The sequence below is a fragment of the Psittacula echo genome (genome assembly GCF_963264785.1).
Source record: "Psittacula echo genome assembly, chromosome: 2".
Classification (NCBI taxonomy): Eukaryota; Metazoa; Chordata; class Aves; order Psittaciformes; family Psittacidae; genus Psittacula; species Psittacula echo.
The window spans coordinates 53,420,813-53,439,933 of NC_137737.1; the positions used below are offsets into that span (position 1 = coordinate 53,420,813).

General features: G+C 40.7%; 1 protein-coding gene across 21 annotated transcripts in view; it reads left to right on the plus strand.

Moving 5' to 3' along the window:
• The window catches only part of KMT2C (lysine methyltransferase 2C), a 197,699-nt gene that overhangs the window by 49,680 nt on the left and 128,898 nt on the right, over positions 1–19,121 (plus strand). For all 21 annotated transcript variants that reach the window (XM_080610019.1, XM_080610008.1, XM_080610016.1 and 18 more), the window contains 2 exons: positions 590–678; positions 12,451–12,589. In XM_080610019.1, the coding sequence (XP_080466145.1) occupies positions 590–678; positions 12,451–12,589 (228 nt within the window). The remainder of the gene's footprint in view (positions 1–589; positions 679–12,450; positions 12,590–19,121) is intronic.

Here is a 19,121-nt window from a genome sequence, read left to right on the forward strand (position 1 = left end):
GGGCTGTCCTCACGTGATGACTTTTTTAATGTGATGACATCTAGTCATGTCTCATAACATTTTATTTTATGTGTCAAAATATTGGTTTCACTGAAAATAATATGTTTCAATTTAATTGCTTTAATGTCATTATCCATATTTCTTCCAAGGATGCTCTGGATGGATTGGTATCTATTTTATAGTGTACATAACTACTGAATGGGTTTTGGATTGTGTTCTCTCATCTCTGTCTATAGTTTCCTCCTATGTGGAGACCATATCTTAAAGTCTTGCTGATTTAGTGTATTTTTTGATCAGTATAAGTCTGTTACTCTATTCTTCTTATAGGAATAATCAGAAAAACTTGAGGGGCCAACTGCTGATACAAGTGTATGTTGTTGAGAGCATTACCTAGAGCAGGAAAAAAGGCGAGAAAACTTCTGATTTATACAAGACTCAAATCACAGGTTAACTTAAGTGTTGCACAATTTAGTGCTGACACTTATCCCTCAAATTTATATTATTTAAATGCTAATTTAAATTAAAACCTTCTTCAAAACGTAAAAAATGCTTTCAGTTTCAAAAAAGCTTTCCTTTCTTATCTTCGCAGGCCTCGGAGTAGAGGAAAAACTGCAGTGGAGGATGAAGACAGTATGGATGGTTTGGAGGCAGCAGAAACAGAAAACACTGTGGAAACAGGTAATGAGAGTACAGTGTTGATGCTGTCTCAGAAATGCGTTTTAATTATGTAGGACTTCAGCGGACAACAATTTTTTCCAGAGTTTAGTAGTATGAGATGTGCATTTGGGCAGATAGAAGAAAAACTCTGTATTTAAATTTATATTAAATAAAGCTATTTGAACATGCTGCTTTTAAATAGTCCAATGGGAGTGTTTTCGTAGGCTTTGTAGGACAGAAGAAGAGGCTCTTTTTCTGGTTCTACAAGTCTGTATCTAACAAAAAAGAGTTCTGCAGCTGTAGCTGCTATTTTTAGAATACCTGCCAAAATACAGTATTACTATTGACTTGTATCTTAGCTAACTATAGCAGATTATATACCAAAGGGATAATCGGGATAACCAAATGTTACTGCTTGCTACTGCTGCTTAGAAAACAGGATAAATCTCTGTTCTTGTTCTTGTAAATATTTGTTGTGATAGTACCCAAATGCTTCAGTTACCAGAGGGATCTCATTGTACTGGACCAAGTACTGTTGTAACAGTCTGTGATTTCTTTTCTGGCAGGTTAGGAGTCTAAAGAGACAAGCAGATGAGCTAGCACACAAGATAAAGGCCATGATGAAGAACTGTCATCTCTTTGCCAGGCACATGTCTGTAGCCATTTGCCTGTTTTTAACCAGGATGAATATGTGTAGAAGAATAAAACCTGCCAGGAAGGAAAACCAACAAACCATGGCCAGTTGGCTGAAGTTTGTTGGTTTGACAGAAATAACCCTTAAAAATGCATTGAGACATAAGGATTTATAAATTTAATTAGGTGGTCCTATATGTGTAATGAGCAAAGTAGAAGGAAGAGCAGAGACATTAACAGCAGAAGTTGGTGGTTAGGGTGGCAGTTGCATGGAAATACTGGCTGAGTTGAGGAAGTTGTTGAATTAACTCTCATAGCCACTCAGTAAAGGAGGTGGAATTGTGAAGTCCTTAAAGACTAAGACAAGAATCTATGCTTAGTGTGGATTTATAGGGAAAACAAGTAGAGCCTTTTTTTTTTTTTTTGCAGTGACACTTTACATACAGAAATATGGTTGCAGTGCTGAAAACCATAAAAGAGGTTGAAATTCTCAAGCGGATTCAGGATGAGCTTTGACTCGATATGTTGGTCTCTTGCTTCTTACTTGCTGGATGGTGAATGGTGCTGAGAAGGCTTTGTACTCAAGACTAGGCTTTGGGAAGTGTCTGGAGTGTTTAGTCACAACTTTTGTTGAATTCAAGTGTTAATGGCTTGTAGAGGGAGTCTGCAGATTGGAGCTGAATGCAAGGATGTTTCATTGTTTTATTCTGTCTGTTGTTTTTGTGCCCCTGGTAATAAGCTGCTGGTGGTAGTGAACTTGGATGGTCTTTTCCAGCTTCGACAAGTAGGTAATTACCAGTTACTATAGTTGAAAGTGAAAAAGTTCTAGCATTTATTTGTAGAAAATCAAGAGTAGGAGAAAGGAAGGCTGGTTCCAGTTGTGTCCTATATTCCATGTATTGCTCCTCCTATCGAATGTGCTAGAAGCAGCCTTATGAAAATCAGTAAAGGAGACAGAAAGTGTGATTGTAAGTGGTAATCTTTGTACATTTTAAATGTGGGTTTTTTTTTTTTTGTTTGGATTTTTTTGTTTTGTTTTTTTTAAATCCAAACCAAAAAGAAATTCAAGCTTAAAACCTGCTGGTATACCCTTATGGAGGCAATCTAGTGATAGCAGCAATTTCTTTGGCTTTACATGTAATTGTTAACAGAGTTCCTCAGCAGAGATCTGAGAGCAGTTTTTACTTTGGAGGAGAGAGGGACACATAATTATTTTAAGGCTCGAGAGTACATATAGATAAGTCTCTCCATTATTCCTCATCAGAATCATCCTGGCTGTCAGATAGGGCTGATGCTTCTTTCTAAAGGTACAGGCAGCAGAGGAGCACTGTGCTAGAAATCCTCCTAGACAAAGACTCCGCTGCTGGAAGTGGTGCACTTCAGTGAGAGCCCAACGTAGTTTTGCAAAGTGTACTCTTAAGTGAAAAAAGCTTGGTAAAAATACATAGGTCTGAAATCGCATTTTTACAGGGGGAACCAGAAGACCTGAAGAGCAGTATCGTGGTGAGCCATTTGATAGAGGCAGAATTGCAATTATGTTATTTTAAAAGTTGAATACCACATGTCTTGATAAAGGTTTAATCATATTAATTGAAAACTCTGCTGCCTCTAAAACTTTTACTCTAAGCACTTACCTGTGTTAATGATAAAGTGTGGGAGAAGGAGCAATTCTAGTTTGTTGCTCCATGTAAAGCTGTGTTAGTCAAATTGAAGTGTATTTCTGTTCTAGTTTATGTATTTCTACTTTGACTAAAAAGGTCTTTTAATTTGTTTTCTTGCAAACAGTGGACTTGCCAACAATTTGCTGTAGTAGTTGGCAAACCAGAACACAATATAGTAGTATTACAAAACTTGAAATGAGATCATCTGAACATCTTGACATGCAACTTCTGACATACTTTAAGTCTCTGTATTTCTAGCTTCTTTTCCATTGTTTGGCTCATGTGTTGGGAATAATCCGGGATTTTTTTACTTTCTGAGGTTTTTATTTCTTGTTTGTTTGGGTTTGGGAGGTCGTTTCTATTTTGTTTTATTTAAGGAGTCCAGCATTACTGGTGCCTTTTTGTGAATTCATTTTCATAAAATGAGAGAAGTCCATGGTACTAATGTTGTATTCAGTATAATGAGCTCAACTTTTAGGAAGGGAGCAGTGCAGGAGTGGTGAGAACTTTCTTCATAGGGAAAGAAAAAGAGATGCCCCATATAATGCATCTAGAATAAAGAGACATTTTCTAGCTGTCAAATCTTTTCTGGGGGAGGGGAAGCAAAAGGGGATGTAAATACTAAATATTATACAAATGTTTGTTCAAAAAAGAAAAAAAGGCAGAAATTCTTCCTGAAGTAATTCTTTTATAATGCCAAGGCATGGCTGTTTTAATTGCAGTTTGGGAAACAAGTTACTACCCTTAACAAAATTCTGTAATCTCTTATGTGAAAAGAGGCAGAATTGGAAGCAGAGCAGGGTAAGCTGTGTGCTGCTCTGATCATTTCAGTATGGGTTATTATCGCCGCCAACTGCAGTGGTTTCTGAGCCCTGCCCATTTTCTGCCAAGTGCTATGTTCGCTTTGGGATAAATGAACATAGAATTCTTAAGGATGGAAAGAGAGAAGAGATTTGGAATTGGAAAAAGGAAATTCTGGAATTTGGAAAAAAGATCTCTTTGGACCTAAGTCAACATTTTCCTAAAAAAAAAGGTGCTGCAAGTACTTCTACTGAATCAATAGACTTCTAGCTTCTTGTAAACCTCAGGACAGATTCCTTTCCTTTACCCACCAAGCCCTGTTTCTCTTGCTGATTTCTTGGCTCCTCCCTTAGTGTCTGTTTTGCTTCTGAGCTTCATATTGGCCTTTCCAGCTGTATGTTCCTTCATTTCTCTTCACTGTGGTTCTCACAGTGATGTTGCACTGGTAATTTTCCTACCCAACCAATGTTGAGTTTACCCATCCCTCCCATTATTTTAGCACCTGCAGCATCATAGCATGGTTAAGGTTGGCTGGACCTCTGAAGATTGTCTGGTCCAGTCCTCTGTTCAAGCAAGGCCACCCAGAGATGGTTGTCCAGGAACATGTTCAAGGCAGCTTTTGAGTATCTCCAAGAATGGAGACTCCACAACCTGCCTGGGCAACCAGTGCAGTGCCAGCTCTCTGGTCACTCTCACAGCAAAAAAGTGTTTCTTGATGTTCAGAGGGAACCTCCTGTGTTTGTTTGTGCCCATTGCCTCTGGTCCTGTCAAGACCTTCCAGCCATCAACATCTTCCACCTTTCTAGCTATCTGTAAAATACAGGTTGTTGTAGAATACTGCGTTCTCCTGGAGGTCCTCTTGTGTTGCTCCTCTCCGTAAATTTTTCTTCTGAAGAATGAGTGTCTTCAATGGCCAAAACCCACAGAAGTCTGGGAAGCATGTGGGTTTGTGCATACACGTACATGCCAATATAAACCTGTTAATCTAAAGGAACAAAATATGACAAATACGTCCTGGTCAGCTTTCCTTAGGTTTGGTGTCTGTTAATGAAGCCAAGTCTATTAATGAAGACTTGGCCTCTGGTTCTTTTCCTCATCTTCTGTTACTTTCTGCAAGTTTTTATGCTTTGTATTATCTTGGTTCTAATTTAACTTGACTGACAGTGAATTCTGTGTGTTAATTCTTTGATTATGCCTTCTTTTGTTTTTACTTTTCTTTTAAGAACACTTGTGAAATACCCAACTAGTCCTAGAGTCTTTAATTCTTACATAAAAATGTTGAGATTCAGACTCTGATCTGGGAGAACTGCAGTTCAGTTTAATTTCTGAGTCTCTTGGCAAACTCATAGTAAATCCATTAAGTATTCTGTTTACTATCTATACTATGTCAACTAATTCTTAAATTAATAGTTAATAACAGGTCTTTACTTCCCCATGGTGTTTGGAGGCTTCAGAATTGATAATGCATAAAAGAGCCTGTATGATCCTATCAACTGATACTGTACTCTTGTCATTAGTAAGGTTATTATCAGACCCAGTGATGTTGCCTGGCCAGGTGATTTCTTGTTGAACTTCATGTTAATTTCCTCGAAGATAAGCCATGATAGGTGAAATGCACTGTTATTACTAGGCAAATACATTGAAATAGTACACTCTTTTCCTCACTGGAAACAGTGCTGGTTTGTGTATGTTTTAGTTCTATGGACCTGTCTTAGTTTTTAGTCATGCTGTGCTGAGGCCAACTCTCCAGTTTGGTAGAAGAAATATTAGAGGAATTCAAACCTCAGTCCCACCTAATTCAAATCATAGAATAAACCAGGCTGGTGTTGGAGTCCCACAGCATCTGCCCTGGTAACCCTTTTCTAAGTCAGGTACAAAAGGTAGGAAAGCAGTGGGTAAAATAAACTTTCTTAGGGTAATAAAGAGATGCCCACCTGCAAGGCACTGAAGACGTGACTGTAGCAAGTGAAATGACTCCTGAATTCAGTAGTAGTTCATGTAAAAGAACATGCAGGGGAAAAATCCAACAAAAATTGCTCTCAAATAGGTGTTGCTACTAGAGCAAGTGGTACTATAGTTCTGAGAACTGCAGTAGCTTTTATAAGTCCAAGAAGGAAATCAAGTTCTAAGAATTACTGGCAAAGGGATTAGGGGGAAAAAGCATCAGTGTAGTTTTTTTACTGCTGCTTTATAAACCCTTGGCACGGCTGCGTGTTAAGCGCCATGTGCAGTTCTGCTTCCTCTTCTCCAAAAGGACGAGCTGTAATTGGGGAAGTACAGGAAAGGCCAACGAGTACGACAAGGAGTAAATAATAGCTTCTGTGCAGGGATCAGTTAAGGTAAAACATTTCAAGCTGAAATGATATAACTGAGGAGGAACTTAATAGAGTCCCACAAAATGATGAGTGGTATGGAGAAACTGAACAAGGAATGATGATTTATTTTGATTTGCATCACAAAAATCAGGGGACATCTGGTGATGTTCAGAGCAAAAAAGTAGTTGTGTTTGCACTTGGTATCTACTTAAATTGTAGAATTCATTGCTGCTGGATGCTTTGGGCATGAAAAATTTTACATGGCCAAAAGACCTGAACAAACTCATGGAAGAATCATCAGAGAAGTGCTGTTGAATACCACTGCCAGCTTAGGAAGTTTCTCGGTCGCGGATCACTGGGAGTTGGTTATCCATAATTCAGTGTTCTGTGTTGAGAAAGACTGAAATTACAGTTTAAATGGTCCTACACTGAAAACCTGATTTTTATTTTATAACCAGTACAAAACTTGAACAAAGCCATTTTCTGTGTAAAATGCATGTAACAAATAGGAGTTCTGTTGGAATGAAAAGTATCCAAGTACACATCGAGATGTACAAAAAAAAACAACTGCAGGCTTTCTTCTCATCTCCATATAACAACTGTCGCAGTGAGTAAATCGCTGCCATGTCCTTCAGAGAAGAAAAAAATAGGTAAGTGGTGGTTTTAAAAGAAAATACATGCGCAGCACTTGCAAAAAATGCCAACAAAACACTTTTGATGTGGTTGTGCGTTTTGTTATGTGGTGAATAAAATTGTACAGTGTTGACTTAAGGTGAAGAAACTATGCCCATGTCCATACAGAAGTGGCTCTTGCATGGGGTTACTACCATCACACTCAAACTTCAGTATGCCTTTTTTTCACCTCTCGCTCCTATGGTTGTGTTTTTAGGCAAGAGTATGTGCCTACAGACTCAGTGCAGCCCAAGTGATGGTGGCAGCTATTTGCAGCCATCACGCTCTGCGTGATTGTCTTTCAGTATACCTTGGCTTGGCTCACTGCTGTCTGAAAGGGTTGCAGGCGATTCGTGAGGGACTGGTTAGCCACAGTGTGTCCATTCTAAAACGTGTGCATGTGAGGTGTGCCAGTGAATTGCTCAAACGCTGGCAGGAGAGGTGATGTTTCAATGAAATTGTGGATCAGTAAAAGAATTACAAACTCTTGAGTGGTGGAAACTTGTTCCTAAACTGGCACAGTGAGTGAAACTTGGTAATTGTAGTACTGGATAGGCATTTAAATTCATAACTTACATTCTTTTGTTAAAATTTCTTTTTGTATCGTTGCTACACTGATGTGGTTTCTTAATCTGTCTAAACTACTAGAACTAGAGCATTTTGGTGTTGCTTGTACTTCTGTAGACCCCTATGGGGCTGTGTGAAACCCTTTGTCCCATTGTCATTTCTGACATAGCACCATCCCTTCCTTGTGCAGAAATAACAATTGCATGTGCTGGTGAAAACCTTGTCAATCCCTCTTGCAGAACACCTCAGTAAGCAACAGTTGAGATCCCTGGAATGTCCCTGCTGTGTTTGGTGATACTGGTATTTTCCAGCCTGTGACACCTTCTGTTCCTATTGAAAGTTTTGGAAGGTCATAACATTTCTTTTGTTGTCTGCCAAATTAGCAGTGGGTTTGGCAGCAGAGTCCCAACCAGTAAACTGGTTAAATAGTCACCCTGTTGCATTTAAGCAGCAGTAGAATAGTTTGTTTATGACAGCTGTTTTGATTTTTGTTTTCAGTGTCACTGTATACTGAACATGATCTCGTAAGATTTTAAAAGAGATTTTCTTTCTATCATGGCAGAACTTCTGGAGTATTTTCAGGTTTTGACTTGGAAAGTAGTTTCTAACTTCAAAAAAACCCAACAACTTTTGGATATGCTGGTGTCGTCTTTGCCTGATTGCCATAGCAGAGCCCACATATGTATCTCCTTATCTTGCTGTAGGTTTTGTAGATCTTGCCAACCCCAGTGACTTCCCTGCATAGCTCTCCCCATCTATGGTAGGCGAGGGGTTTTTTTTCCCTACTATTTCGTATATCTTCATCCTTGGAGATGCTCAAAACCACCTGGACATAGTCTTGGGCAGCTGGCTCTGGATGGTCTGGCTTGAGTGGGGGGTTGGACAAGGTGACCTTTGGGCTGCCTCCCGCCCTCAACCATGCTGTAATCCTGCAGATGTTATCATAGAATCACAGAATGGTTTTGGGTTGGAAGGGGCCTTAAAGATCATCCAGTTCCAACCCCCCTGCCACAGGCAGGGGCACCTTCCGCTAGACCAGGTTGCTCAAAGCCCCATCCAGCCTGGCCTTGAACACTGCCAGGGATGGGGCAGCCACAGCTTCTCTGGGGAACCTGTGCCAGTGCCTCACCACCCTCACAGGGAAGAATTCTAAAAAATATTACCCAAGTTATAAAGCTTATGGAAGTCTCAACCCTTCTGATGGCCCATGTGGAGAGAGCTTAACTCCTTACACTCTCAGGGATTTCCTTTAGCTTTAATAAGAAGACCTCTCTGTCCTCACCAGTCAGGTGAGGAAGAACTGTTGATGTAAAGTATTCAAATAATGTTTTTCTTTAAAAGCTGTGTTTCCCAGTATTTATCTAATGCTTTAGTAAAGGATACTGACATAAAAAAAGAACTTGGAGACACTTGGCATTGTGCACATAATGTCTTTTATTTTTAATTATCAGTTCCCCCCCCCCCAACTTATTATATATGGGCAAGATCTTCACTGTGACAGAAACAGTCATGAAAACAGGATGCAAAATAAAGCCTTAAATATGAATTTGCAAATGAGCTTCACATTTATTAATCATTCATGGTTCCTTCACTCCCAGAAGCTTCAAAGTAGGATGCCATAACCAAGTCTGATGAATGTTCATTAAATTCGGTGAAAAGAAGTTGGTGTGTTGTGCCAGATGCCTCCAGGAATGTCGCTGAGGCAGCGATGAGGGTATCTGCGGTCCCTCTGCCATGCCAGTGCCGGACTCCCATCTCCTAGGAGTTTGGCTCATAAAATGCATTACTTCTGTTCTTCCTTAATCTTGTGTTGGAAAACTTTCACCAAGTTGTGCGTGCGATACTTCAGCTAACATAAACGCTATTTTCATTCTGTTTGGTGAGCACCGTGTTTTCAGTCTTCCAATGGCATATTGAGACACAGTTTGGTTTATTGCAGAGACAGCAGTTGAGATGTTGTTTGTCTCATTTAGTATAATTTGGGTCTCTTCTTTTCTAGAGAAGCAAACAGCAGGGAAAGAAGCACCATAAGGATGTAAGCTCGTGTAGTCATAGTGTGTAGTGGTAAACAGTCTGTGTCTTCTCACATAGTCCAGAGTTCTTGAGAATGAGCAAGTGTCCGTGAACTTTGCTTTCCAGTGTAATGGGTGCCCATTAATGTATAATGAGATGAAAGCTGGCAAAGAGTAAATGGCTTTTCCTTATTTGACAGTTTCTGCAGATACACAGTACTGCAGAGCTCCTTTGTCAGAGTTTAACTAGGTTAAATAGAATTGCTGAGATGGTTCAGAACAAGGCCACAGTTTGTAGTGGTCTCCCTTGGGCACTTGGTGTGGTGTTGTCGTGGACTGTGGTGCGGGTTTTGGTGTTAGTGATTTGAGGTCTGCCTGTCTTATAGGTAGTTATGTTTTGCACTCTTCATTGAGATTGTATGTAGAAATTTGGGGGTTACTTGCATAAAATTATCCTTCAGATCCAACATGCTTTGGAAATGCACTACAGACCATGGTGAACGGCTCCGCTGGATGCTGCCTTTGTTGGGAATCCTCATCCAGGAGTGACTGCAGAGATTGTTTTTTCAGATGTGCCAAAAACTAAGGGCGTGGGGTTGTGATTTATTTTGTTTTGTTTTCTGTACAGAGCCATTTACTACTACAAGGGATGCATTTCCCAACAGGATATTCATTTGGCATCAAGTGATTGTCCAGCATTTTTTTTTTTTTAAGGATAGGTTGGTATAATGGGTTTAACACCAGCCATTTGGTTTTCAAACATTTCTGGATGTTTCAGATATTCAGCAGTGTTTCAGGTATATGTTACTGAACAGCTTAACTGAAGTTAGGGAAGCAGTTTCAATTTACACCAGCTCAAATGAACATTTGGCACACCCAGTCATGAACAGGGAATTTCTTCTTTAAGTTTGTGTTTCTCTTTAGTATGTTTCAGGGACCTTCACTGAGGGTTTTAAATATTACATCATTATCTTCTAAATGAGGTCACTCTGGGTTAAAGAATAATTTTACTTCAGTCTCTGTACATCAAACAAGAAAGATTTCCTCTTCTCCATGTGCTGTAGCGGGCGTATAATTTCAGTATTACAGACCAAGCTGTGCAGTTCTGTTTTCTGAGAGTTTTCTTCTCCTTTATTGATCTTATAAATAAGATTAAAGCTTATAGCAGGTTTTTGCGCACTCCCACCCGTGTCGCAGATTCTTCTAACCATCCATCTCTCCACTTGAATAATTTATCCTTTGCAATATTTGATGATATTTTGACATGCTGTGTATTAGTTTTTTTTAAAAAGTGACTGTAACTTCTACTTGAATCTTCTAAATAGTCTGTTGCTTTACTCTAACCAGACTTCTTTGAAAGAGCTGTTATGTATCTCAAAGGCCTCTCAGCTCAAACCTGTGCTCACTGAGGTTTTAGATGGCAGGTGACCCAGGCACAGGTCCTTGGTCTGGCTCTGCTGTGGGACAGATCATGGAATCATAGAATCAAGTAGGTTGGAAAAGGCCTTGGAAAAGATCAAGTCCAACTGTTACCCCCCAGAGCCCCAAGTCCACCACTAAACCATGTACTAAGGGCCTCACATTACACAGGTTTTGGACACTTCCAGAGACAGTGATTCCACCAGTTCCCTGGGAAGCCTGTTCTGATACCCAACTTTTTGGTGAAGAGATTTTTCTTAATATCCAATCTAAACCTCCCCTGGTGCAGCTTGAGGCCATCACTTCTCCTATCACTTGCTACTTGGGAGAAGAGGCAGCCAGCTCCTCACTCCATCCTCCTTTCAGGTAGTTGTAGAGTGATAAGGCCCCCCCTGAGCCTTCTCTTCATCAGACTAAAGAAGCCCACTTCCCTCAACTGCTCCTCATAAGACTTATGCTCCAGACCCTTCACCAGCTTCATTGCCCTCGCAGCCGGCCCAGCCATTGAGGTGCTGGAGCTGACCCACTCCAGCACCTCAACGTCTTCTTTGCAGTGAGTGGCCCAGAACTGAACACAGTATTTGAGATGCAGCCTCACCAGTGCCAAGTACAGGGGGACAGTCACTTCCCTGGTCCTGCTTGCTATGCTATTGCTGATCCAGGCCAGGATGCTGTTGGCCACGTTGGCTACCTGGGCACAAGCTGGCTCGTGAGGCAGCCACAGACACTGACAGGGGGAGACGTGTCTTAAGCTGGACATGCTGAAGAATATCTGCCAGAGTCTGATGATTTTTATGGTATTTAGGTTTCAAAATCAAAATATGGAGAAGTGTGGAAATACCAGATGTTATTGCTTTACAGCCTTGACTTTTGTTCCTGTGTGTTCTGATGCACCTGGAGTGGCACATTACCATGTCCTCCTGGCAAATCCCTGACTCGCTTTGCGCAAGGGAGGAAACCAAATGGGAATAAGATTTAAGCTATGCAGACAGCAGCACAGTGTTTCATGTTTCTGAGCAGAAACAAACCTTCTTGGCAAACACTATCATTGTCAGCTGTAGATGAATATAGTGACGTCTAAAAACTAATTAAATTAAAAGGATGCCGCAAAAATTGCTTATATTCCTGCAGTTCATAATGAAGTTTAACATGGCATAAACCATGTCCTTCCTTCCTTCACCTCTTCAATCGTATGCCAGCACAGAGTTAGTATAATCAGGAATGAACTACTGCAGGGAATTCATAAAAGTTAAAGCTAATCTGGGAGTTAAAAAATGTTCATTATACCCCAGATGAGTGTGCTTCAGCCTGGTGTTTGTTCAGGGATGACAGAGCATGTGCACAAGAGGAGATGCAGGGAGAATGAGAGTGTCTAGGACTGCAGCCTTGTATGAAAAGGTTGTCACTAAACAATGCTTCTCCTGCCCCACTCCTCATTACTTACTGAACATCTTTAGTTCACAATGGTATGCTGTGTTTTGGAACTTTATAAGCATATGAAACTTTATAGGTTTATAAGCATTCAATTTCAAGTTTTAGCTAGATGTAAAGGATAGTATTTTCCTCCTCTTTCGGTTTTGTTGTGTCTGAGAACATAGTTACATTGGTTGATCTGTCTATAAGTAAAAAGCATCTTTGCAGCACAACAGAAAGCTCACAGATGTTTTTATAGCATAAATAAATTAATAAATGTTATTCTTACTTGTTAAACAGAAGTCAAAGAGCAGTCTGCAGAAGAGGATGCCCAAACGGAAGTGGACAGCACCAAGCAGCTAACACCAGTCCTTCAGCACTCAGTGTCTGAGGAGTCTGCATGCTCCACCGCCTCTGTGGGTGTGGAAGCTAAACCCAGGTTGGTGAGCGAGGAGGCGGGTGGTGAGTCAGGGGAAGGGCTGGGAGCCAGATAATGGAGAGCAGAGTGCTCAGGGCGCAGGGCTGGGACAGGCTGCTGGTGCTTTGGAGTGCTGGCAGCAGCCCCTGCACTTGAGACTGATGGCTTCACTGGCATATAGGGAGAGCAAGGTGGAAAGCACGTTCATTGAGCGTTGTCTGCAAACTATGCTGGTAAACCCTTGAATTACAGCATATTAATTGCTTCAGTTAAAAACCGCAAGTGATAGGAGATAAAATGTGATTACTGAAGCTTTCCTACTCAGAAAATGATGTACTAGCAAGTCCATATAAAGTTATTTCTTAAGTTTCAGCTTGTATGGGTGCATTTTCAGGAACAAAGTAGAACAAATCTCTTGTCATTTCTACTGTGTTCTTCCCTATTTCAGAATTTACAATACAGAAAACGTTTGTAATCTAAAAATCTTTTTATCACAGTAAATTACCCCAAAACCAGTGAAAGTGTTAATTACATTATTTGAGGGAAACCAGAATACACTGTCTGTGATCGCTTTTCAAACAGTGTCACAGAATCCTAGTGAGCTGCTCTGTTGAAGCCCTGATAACGGCTTTTAATCCAGCAGTGGGTCTCTACTGCTGCAGAGATTGCTGTTACCAGTTACCAGATGGTTAAAGGTGTAATTATATTTTGACAGAGTTGGAGAGAATCATCATCATATTCTTTTAATCCAACTCGGAGCGTATTTTCCATGTACAAAAAATTACTTCATCTGCTTGCCACATATATCATTTTCATGCTTTACGTGCTCACACTTCTTAGGTTCCAAGAGATAGTTCACTTCTCACAGAGAATTTCAGTTAAATAGATGTTGTTCGTATACCTGAATGAAATACACTAAAATTTCTGTTCCTAATGGAGTTTTCCAAAGCTGGTATTAAATTGCAGTAAATACGTAGAGGGCTTTGAGCTGAACTGCTGTTTTTGTTATTTATTTGACCCTGTTTTGGATGATTTGCAAAAGTTTTAGTGCTGTTTCATCTGCTCTCTGTTCTTCTCAAGGTTTCTTTCTTGCTGTTATCATGAATATTTGATTACAGTACTTTCTTTCACCATGAACTTGTTTCTTAAAAGCTGGACAACAGTCTCCTAAAAAACCTTGGTTCTGAACAGCCCTTATTTGCCCTCAACTTACTTTTTACTTCCAACTGAAAGTGTTGAATTCGATTAGTCAAGAAGGAAAGGCCAATAAGGCCCATTGTTTTGGCTGATCAAAGCATTAAAAAGCTAAGTACTATTAATTTTTAATTTAAATAACAGTGATCAGACTCTGTGTCTCACATTTTGAAAAGAAATGTATTAGAGATCTAAGGTTTCTGTAACCCCAGGTAATTTTTGTTCCAGGCTTAGATGCAGGATTGGTGTTCATTGTAGAAGTCATTGATGTCCTCATTACAAAGATGTCCAGGGTTTTTTGGCACTGTGTCTTGAAACCTAGCAGAAGAAAGCCTCTTGGATCTGTGATTTCTTGATCAATCATCTGTGTCATTGTGGTGTGCTGACACTGTCACTGTGTCGTGCAGGGGTAGGAGGACTGTATTCTGAGTGACTTCACTGTTCTCTTAGGAGAAAATACAACGTGTGAAATAACGCACACTGACGTTTGGTTTTGCAGCGGTGGGAGGAAATGTATCAAGATTTATGATAGTGTGACTGCATAGAGACTTTAAACCTGTAACTGGCGGAAGTAGTTTTGAAGCTGATTTCCAAATAACTCATACTCATCAGCTTCATCTCTTTTAGTAAGCTTTTACGTTCCTATTTTATAGTGTAACTAATTTAATCCAATGAAAGTATTTATATATTTAGAAATAACTTCAGGTGTATGAGACATGGGAGAATTATGGAAGTACATTATATAACATTATACATAAGTATATTATAACAGTGCAGAAATTGCCTGGAGCACAAAAAACAACTAAAGCCTCTACCAGAAGTAGATGCAGGTGTAGGCGGAGCTACTTTTGCATTACTTTTTCAGTTGAGTGTAAGATAATTCTGGATTTCTGTCTTTGGTAGTGAAGATAAAGGAGTCAGAGAACCACAGGACACAGGGCATAAGATGAAGGCTTTTACATTAAATCATTAATTTGCTACTGAAGAATAGTTATTTTCAACATAATAGGAAATACCAGAACTAGGATGGGGATTTCACAAAATCCGTAGAATGGAGGAGACCTTAACGACACCTTCCACTAGATCAGGTTGATCAAAGCCCTGTCCAACTCGGCCTTGAACACTAATCTCAATCTCCCCTCTTTCAGTTTAAACCACTCCCACTTGTCCTGTCCCTACATGCCCTTGTCAAAAGTTCCTCTCCAGCTTTCTTGTCAGCCCCTTCAGGCACTGGAAGCTGCGCTAAGGCCTCCCTGGAGCCTTCTTTTCTCCAGGGTGAACAAGCCTGGCTTTCTCAGCCTGTCTCCATAGGAGACGTACTCCAGCCCTCTGATCACCTTCATGGCCTTTTCTAGACTCACTCCCAGCAGGTCCACGTCCGTCTTGTGTTGGGGGCTGCAAAGCTGAACGCAGGACTGCAGGGGTGGGTCTCGTTAGAGTGCAGTGGTGAATCCCCTCCCTTGACCTGCTGGTCACACTCCTTTTGATGCAGCCCAGGATACAGTTGGCTTTCTGAGCTGTGAGCGTGCATTGCTGGGTCATGTTGAACTTCTCGTCAACCAACACCCCCCAAGTCCTTCTTCTCAGGGTTGTTCTTAATCCAGTCTCCACCCGGCATTTATTTATGTTTGAGATTGCCCTGGCCCATGTGCAGGACCTTGCACTTGGCCTTGTTGAACTTCATGAGGTTCTATGACCTCAGTCATAGAACTGAGAGATTAGCCAAAGCTTGGCTTGTGTGGTACTTTTCTCTGGATCCTTCCTAAGACTGAGGCTAAACAAGAACATTTAAGAGAAAGGCGAGAGAGGAGATGGTCAATATTGGATTCTTTCTGAGCAGGGAGATGGGGGAGTCCAAGAGAACTATTAACTGCAAATAGGATTGGGGCAGGGAATGTAATAATGGGTATAGGATTAATGCTCAGAAAACCACTGTGCTAAAAAACATTAGAATAAATTATCTGAGCCATACTGGGGTAGGAAGGCTGAAAGGGGTGAGGCGTGTGTGTGTATGCACAGAAGGAATGAGTGAATTATTGACCACATGTGGGGAGGTGCAATAACATCAAGCAAAGATAAACTACCAAGCCTGGCAGTGGTAAAAGTAATGCTGCCAGCTCTTATATATCATGAGCGTCATGGGTTTTGGAGCCTTTTCCTTTGGTTGTTCCCTTTTTCTTTTTATAAGCCTTGTGAGAAGCTTCTGTCAGCCCAGGACTTATGGCTGAGTGGAATCCAGCTTCTTCGAAAGGAATCTGCTCCCTTGGTTTGTGCTGCCTGCAGAGAGCAGGGGAAGTGCAGCCCATGAGGAAGGCAAGCAGCCAGAAACCAGCTGAGCCTTACAGCAGAGCCCACTTCTACCTTCCTCCTCTGCTTCCCACATTGTCAGCTCTAAGCATTAAGAGCTAACAAGAATGGCCCAGAAACACAATTTCATAGAGGAACAAAACACCTTTTGATATATTTTACTTGCTACTTTCAGAGACTATAAATTGCATTAATTGCACATTTTCAGTTCTTTTGCCATAATCATGAAGACAGAACATTCTTAAAATAAGCAGAAGCTGAGATTTTCACACAGCTTTTTTGATTTTGGTACTTTGGTCTGCTAAATATCTGCTCTTGTGAGACTGTCGCTAAAACTACAGAAAAACCCTGGCAACACACCTTCCTCCTTTCCTGCTTCACTTGTAATTGGACAAAGCACGTAATTTTCATTCCAGACCAATTGCACTATTCCCCCTTATTTTGTTGTTCCTGCTGCTTAGACCAAATTTGGAGTCTGGAGAATGGGGGGTGGGGGTGCTATAGACTGTTGAAAAGAAGTGGTTGGTGAACATCTGTTGATGGTGTGAACAAAGAAAATGGTGAAAAAGCAACAGTGAACTTCTTTATCTTTTTTTACTTTAATCTTCACAGAAAGCACATTACAGAACTTGCAACACTCAAGAGCAATACTCAGTGGAAAAAAGAAATTGTGGAGTGGCAGAGAGATAAGATAATCTGGACAGAGTAACACTGCAGTGATGGAAGGAGAAGGAGGGAGGAGTTAGAGAAAACATTTAATATTATAATAGGTTTAAAAACTGTTAAAAAATCAAGATAATATTTTAGGAGATACCACTATTAAGATTAATTCTGAGACTGATTATTTCTTTCATGCACATGTATTTTGTAGTTTACACATGTATATATTGTAGTTTACATGAATGTTTTTCTACAAGAATTCTTTCTGCAGAGAATGGACCTTACGCACGAAACAGGGCACTTGTGAAATCATTGCAGAGTTTTGCTTTACACTTTCAGATCTAGATCCGTGTAAGCATTTACAGATTTTTCTCTGAAGTCAGCAGTTGACTTCCATGTCCACAAAGTGGAGATGGCATTCCTTTGTGTTACAAAAGAAATTAATAATAGTGAATTAATATTTCAGCATTATATCAATGACCAGCCTAGGCCAGAGTGAAATTACTGATTTGGCTTTCAGGGCACAATGTATATGTTGCCAGTAGGTAAAGACTTAAGACCACACTGAAAAAAGAGTTAAGTCTTTACTGGTTGTCTGTCCTGTATGTTCATGCATCCCCTAGGGAAATTGCCTCAAGAAGAATTTATGATGAATCATTGTTAAAGCAATCCTACCTCAGATACTTAGGGCAGGAAGTCACGTAGTTCACCTCTTTTCCAAGGCCCGTATCTACAGCAACCATTCCTGACAGAAGTTTACATAAACTGCTCTTAAATCTTCCAATAATAAAACCTCCAGATCTTCCCTAAACAGTCCCTTCCAGTCTCTTCTTTGTTTTTACTGTTGGAAATACTTTGTTCACATCAAACCTGCACTCTCCTTGTCCTGGGTTTATCCCATTACATCTTGTACCATCTGCCAAGGACAGATTTGTGCAAAAGCCTCTTGTTTTATTTCCCCAGCATGCTTTTACTCATAACAGAACCCCCAAATTTGTTCATACTTTCTTTGTAGATGATGTTTTCTTGAGTTCTGATTCTTCTTGCTGTTTTGAGTTTTCTCCAGATGGTCTGCATCTCTCTTGAAGCACAGAAGGCGTATCGCACAAGTGGGGCCAAAGGAAAGTTTCACAGTCAGCCTTGATCCTGCCTTTTTCTTAGGGTGAACAATTGACATTGTGACTGCAATGTGTTTAATGCTGTCACGTTGAACTTCTGCCTTATGGGACTTGACACCCATGATCAGTGACATTCACGACTGGACCTTCAGCTTGCATGGACCTTTGCTTCTTGAATTAATCTGTTACAAAAGATGGTCCAACCACAGAAACTGTTCTTAGCAATGTCTCCTGCCCTGTTTGACCACGTCCCCTAGGTATCTGAAGGTATCTCACTTTTAAGACTTTCTTAGATGTTTTTAGGCAGTTTTTTGTCTCTCTCTCCCATCCTACTAAGGCTGTTTGTGTCCTCCTGGGTCTGTCCTGCTGCTGGCGAACAACAAGAATAGCACTGGCAGGTCAGGTCTGTTGGCTGGACAGCTTTTCTTTCCTCTCAGAGATGGCAGACAGATGGAAGCATTCCTTGAGCAAAATTTCAAGACTTGCAGCCTATCAGACCACGCTGAAGGACTGATAGGAATACTAGTTAGTTACGCAGTGTCCCACAGAGACCAAGCTTACAAGTGGACAGGATGCCTACTTTGTCAGAGGTTTGCACAGTTACATATTCATCACAGGCAATTGTGAGAGTCTTGGACCTTTAGTTCTGTCCCAGTGTTGAGTGATTATGGTGTCTTCTCTCGTTTTTTCCCGAATATCACCTTTTCCTTTTTCTTCTTGTCTCCAGCTTTCTTTGCCAGACTGTTACAATTTTTCATGTTGTTGACTCCTCATCATATTCCCATTCTCTTTACTTTTGTAATCCTAGTCCCCACTCATCAGTTCTAATCACTGTTTCAGTGTCCACTCAGCTGAGGTTTCTTGTTTGGTTTTTTCACCTGGTCTGCATTTTCCTCCACTGCGTGTCCTGTGGCTCCTAGGCAGATGTTTGTGACATGGTATTTCTTCTTGCCCCTTTCTCCATTTTCTTGCTCATTTTCATTGTCAGCTGTGGCTGTGTTCATTTCCTGCTTCCTTTGGCTCTCTGTGTGATCTGTATTATTCCCCACAGTCAACTGTCCTGTTTCTCCATCACTTTGCGTGTTCCTCACACATGAAGCCCACTCTCTGGCCCTGCTTGTTCATTCATCATTTCTTCCTTTGCTTCCATTTCACAGCTCTTGGAAAGTACAGGCAATTTAAATGGCAAAATCTGGACTTGCAGCATCCCGAAGTTGTAGTTGTGGAGATGATCCCTGTGAATGTGTCTAACCTTTGGATTAGATGCTCGTTCA